Source organism: Solanum lycopersicum, chromosome 11 (assembly GCF_036512215.1).
Source record: "Solanum lycopersicum chromosome 11, SLM_r2.1".
NCBI lineage: Eukaryota > Viridiplantae > Streptophyta > Magnoliopsida > Solanales > Solanaceae > Solanum > Solanum lycopersicum.
In genome coordinates, this window is record NC_090810.1 from 25,775,720 (window position 1) to 25,780,793 (window position 5,074).

Genomic DNA, 5,074 nt, shown 5'->3' on the forward strand with positions numbered 1-5,074 from the left:
TGTTTTTTATTTGAACAACCACTTGATTCAGGCAAGTCTAAAGTGTATACTCCTTATACAAAATTAAAACCAAAGCTTGAATCTACAACATGTGAAAGGAGATTACTCTATGCTCATTTTACGGATTCAGATTCACAGTCTCATCATAGATCCCACATACCTGATTTGAATACTTAGTGATTCATAATTCTGCGTACATAATAGTTGATAATTATAGAACACATAATTCTGGATACTTACGATAGAAAATTGAAACTCGAAATAAACTTTATTTATAATCCAAGAGGACAACTTTCTCGAGTTGCCAAGTAGTTTGAAAAACAAAAACCGATTCGGAAATGTCACGACCCAACCCGATAGGCCGTGACTAGTGCCCGTTTTGGACACCCACATACAAACCTGCTAAGTATGACCAACTGAAACTAAGACAATATGGAATTTAATCAAATCAAGCCAACCCCAACGTCATGTATATATAAGAGGACCTGTCTCATAAGGAGTCATAACCATTCAACCATAACAGCATACGCGAGCCGACAAGGCCGCCACTATTCAAAGCATAATAACATACGTATGCCGACAAGGCTGCCACTACACAATACACAATGATGTACGCAGCCGACAAGGCTGACCCTATACAAGCGGACATCCCAAACAAACCATGTCCAGACCATTATCCAAAACATATATATACAACCCACATAATGTCCACAGACCTCTAAGAGTACATTAGTGAAACTCGACGGGACAGGGCCCCGCCTACCCATAGACGAGCAAAAGACTACACAAAAGTTATGTACCAAAACGATTGGGCTCCGGAACAGTGGAGCTCTCCCAATCAGCAGAGTAGATATCCTAGGCGGGAGGATCACCGAACTGCGCGTCTACACCTGCGGGCATGAAACGCAGCCCCCCAAGGAAAGGGGGGTCAGTACGGACAATGTACTGAGTATGTAAAGCATAAGGTAAAGATGACAGGATACCAATATGGCAAGTCGAAACAAAATATCGCTACACATATACCTTTTAAGTGAAAATCATGCATATATTTAACATTTAAGGTGCCCAGCTTCCCTAGTAAGGGGCTCGGCAAAATAATCATCACGTCATCTCCGTCATCATCATCATCATAACCATCCTCATCACCAATCATATATATAATATACATACCCGGCCCTCTAGTGAGGAACTCGGTGACATATGCAAGAAACTCCGCACGAACATTACCCGGCCCGGGACTCGGTGAAATGATAAATGACTCTATGCACGAGCAGAATATTATGAGCAACCATATGCAATTAAAATCATTTCTTATAACTCAATAGAACAATCAACGTGAACCAGCAAGGAGTATTACCAAAGATTAATGTTTTATCAAGATTATGAACCTTTAATACGATATGGAAACGTAAAATCTCAATGACTCTAAGAAGCATTACCATAGATATTAGAGATCATCATAGCCGATATATAGAGGAATAATTGTGGAAGCAAGAATATACATCACCTAGACGCTTTAGAGGTAAGTATCAAATCTGTCCGTTATTCGCTTATTTTTAAAAGTCATGCCAAGCAAAGAAAGAAGGGACAGCGTTACATACCGTATAATCGAGCCGCACGTCCCATATTTACTGCTCAAGCTATTAATCTATAACAAGCAACAATCGTGCCGCAATTAGATAAACATCGTGCTTTACTTTCTTGTAAGCTAGCTTATAATCTAACGAAAATTCGGCAGCACCTCCCCTATTTTCCTTACTTCGTCCCAATCCGACAACAATCCAAATTATCCACAGCAATACCAATAACACATATAACCCAAAGAATCATATTAAACAGCCCCCTCCCCAAAACAGTTCCGAGCGATAACTCGTTTTATAATTCGCAACACATCTACCTTATCGTATTCATCCTTTGGAGTATATACTCATAATCACATTCAACATATACATAATGCCAAAACAGAATTTTCCTGCAGTTTGCTTTAATCAAAACAGCCCAAGCACCAACACGACACCACTAATAATCCGATTATGGTTTCCATTCATACTTAGCACATTCAATAACTAAAACAAACTTCCTAAGCTACTGGTCACGCCCCCTTCTTAAAATTAATGGATAATTAACAAGGGTATTCTAAAGAATTAACACACCAAACAAGGAGATTACTAACAAAATTATTTGCAGCTGCTGGCCAAGAGTTGCAGGGTTGGTTTCTCCATTTCCATGGCTGCCTAAGACAAGTGGTGAAGAAGAAGATGATATGCAGCAATGCATTTCACCACTTTATATAGCATGGAGTGGATTTCTCCACCTCATTTAATAGTATGAAGTGGAGGCAGCCCCCCTCTACACCTGTCCACTAAGGCCAGCCCACAATCTGATCCCTTTTTAATTTTTGCCTTGAGTGGTGGGGCCCATTGGATTAAATCAATCCAAATTAGCCACTAATTAATCCCTCACTTAAAGTTAATGGCACTTACATTAGCCAACTCATACTTAATATCACATTTGGAAATAACATCCTTGCCTAATATTTCTTTACGTCTTCTAGATCACGATGCGCACTACGTATAAAAAAAATACGAGGCATAACAGGAAAATTTCAATTTCTCTTCTCGCCTTCTGTGTCAAAAATTGAATGACTAAAATGTAGTTCAAAAGAACCCATAAATAATATCCAAAAAACTTTTTAAAAAGAGACCTAATGTAGTTAGGACCGCATTTTTGCTTTCCTTCACAGTCCGTATAGTAGTCTGTGGTCTTGCCTTCAAATCTCCAAAACTGAAATTTGGTTCATGGATAGAATCACGGACCATCAAAATTATGATGGTCCGTGAAGTCTTTCGTGGTCTTCACTTCAACCTTCTCAACTTTGGACACTTTTCACTGCTCTGTGGAATCTGCTTGATGGACATATTACGGACCATCAAAATTATCATGATCTGTGAAGTCTTCCATGGTCTTCACTTCCACTTTCTCAAATCTGGACCCTTTTCACTGCCCCTCTGGAATCTAGTTGACGGACATAATCACGGAACATCAAAACTATCACGGTCCATGAAGACTTTCGTAGTCTGCACTTCAACTTTCTCAACACTAGACACTTTTTACTTCTCTTTGGAATCTTTGTTGACGAATAGAATCACGGCCCATCAAAATTATTACGGTCCGTGAAATCTCTCATGGTCGTTACTTCAACTTTGTCAAACGTGGCTTTCAGAATTCCTCTTCTGCAATCATACTTTAGGGTCACTTACACGGTTCGTAAAATGGACCACAGATCATCAAGATCATCGTGAGTTAGTACTACTTCTCTTTTTTGTCTCACTCTTCCTGCATCATCAACAAACACATCAAATCATACCAAATACACTCGATTCTAGTGTAAGTTCCTTGTTTTTAAGCGTTAAACTATACTCAATTATCCCCGTACATCACGCCACACTTATGAATGAGAGACTACAAGATGCTTAGGAAATTCTCATCTTCTTGTAATCCTATCTCATGCCTCCGGAGTCTAATTTATGTATGCTTTCACCTAAGCCTTTTATTGTGGTTATAGGTATGAATACTTCAAGATCAACTACACAAAGGGCCTATGAAGGGATTGTGAATGCGGGGGATTATGAGAATCAAGCTCCTCCGCAAGACAATCAAGTCCCTCCACTTGAAGAGGTTGCTATGGGTGATAAAGTTCCGGTAGACTGATGGAGAGATAAGGGAAGCTTTTCTCAATTTGGATCAGGCCATGACTTCAAAAGTCCAAGCCATGACAACCTAAGTGAATCAGGAATTTGGACCCCGTGTGCCTTATCATGCTAGCACTATCATCTCGGTTGAGAGATTTCACTAGGATGAACCCTCCTATGTTCTTTGGGTTAAGGTCGGATGAATACCCTTAAGATTTTCTAGATGATGTCTACAAAATCTTATTTGCTATGGGTGTGACTACGAGTGAAAAGTCTGAGTTGGCGCCTATCAAATCAAAGATGTGGCACAAACTTGGTACACCTAATGGAGAGACAATCAGGTTCTTAGAGGTACTCCGGTGACTTGGGAGATCTTCAAGAGGGATTTCCTTGATCGGTTCTTTGCTACAGATTTGAGGGAAGATAAGGTGGAAGAATTTATCAACTTTGTCAAGGAGGTATGAGTGTAATTGACTACTCCTTGAAATATACAAAATTGTATAATTATGCTCCATCCTTGGTGTCTAACCCAAGGGAGATTAGATGAGTCCTTTTCTTACGGGGAGTGTTCGATTACTTGGTGGAAGAATTTCGTTCGACTATGCTTCATGAAAATATGAATATTTTTCATCTAGTGGTTCATGCTCAACAAGTGGAAGATAGTAGGCTAAGGAGGAAGAATAGAGAGGCCAAGAGAGCCAAGTCTTTTGAAAGTGGTTCTTCAAATGGAAGGTTGGAAATTCAAGATAAGCCTAGATTCAAGAAGAGGTTTTCTAATCAAGTTCCTTCTAAATTTCCTAAGGCACGTGATGATTGGGTGTCTAACCCTAAGTCTCAAAAGAGAAGAGGTACTACCTCACCAAGTAAGAAGCCAACTTGTGGAAAGTGTTGCAAGAAACATTGGGGTGAGTGCCTAGTTGGGACGGAGAATTGCTTTGGATGTGTTAAAAGTGGTTACAATGTGAGAGATTGCCTTAATGTGAATGGGAAAGACAAGGGAAGTGGACAAGCAAGTGATTCAAATGTTGATGCTTCGAAAAAGAATCGCTTTTATGCTCTCAGTTCTAGGGGTGAACAGAAGAGTTCTCCCAACCTTTCATGGTGACTACCCCAGTGGGTGAGACGATGGTTGCAAAAAGAGTATATAGAAATTGTCCAATAACTTTGCCCAATAGAGTTACCCATGTTGAATTGGTAGAACATGATGTGGTAGATTTCAATATTATTTTGGGGATGGATTGGTTGCATGCTTCCATTGATTGTAGGACAAGAGTTGTCAAGTTTAATTTTCCTAATGAACCCGTCGTTGAGTGGAAAGGGGGAAGTTTTATTCCTAGAGTACGTATCATTTCTTGTCTAAAAATCTTGTAATATGATGTCTA

The 5,074-nt window shown here is 39.7% G+C and overlaps 1 protein-coding gene and 1 long non-coding RNA gene across 2 annotated transcripts; one reads left to right on the forward strand and one right to left on the reverse strand.

The window, feature by feature from the left end:
• Nucleotides 1-249: 249 nt before the first annotated feature.
• LOC138339598 (uncharacterized) lies at nucleotides 250-2,246 on the reverse strand. The gene is made up of 3 exons (XR_011212447.1): nucleotides 2,174-2,246; nucleotides 1,602-1,648; nucleotides 250-890 (listed from the first exon to the last, which is right to left on the reverse strand). It is a non-coding gene; the product is annotated as an uncharacterized lncRNA (long non-coding RNA).
• A 2,062-nt stretch (nucleotides 2,247-4,308) lies between these two features.
• LOC138339328 (uncharacterized) lies at nucleotides 4,309-4,797 on the forward strand. Its single transcript, XM_069290920.1, has one exon. The coding sequence runs from the start codon at nucleotides 4,309-4,311 to the stop codon at nucleotides 4,795-4,797; it is 489 nt and encodes a 162-aa protein (XP_069147021.1).
• The last annotated feature ends 277 nt before the right edge of the window (nucleotides 4,798-5,074 follow it).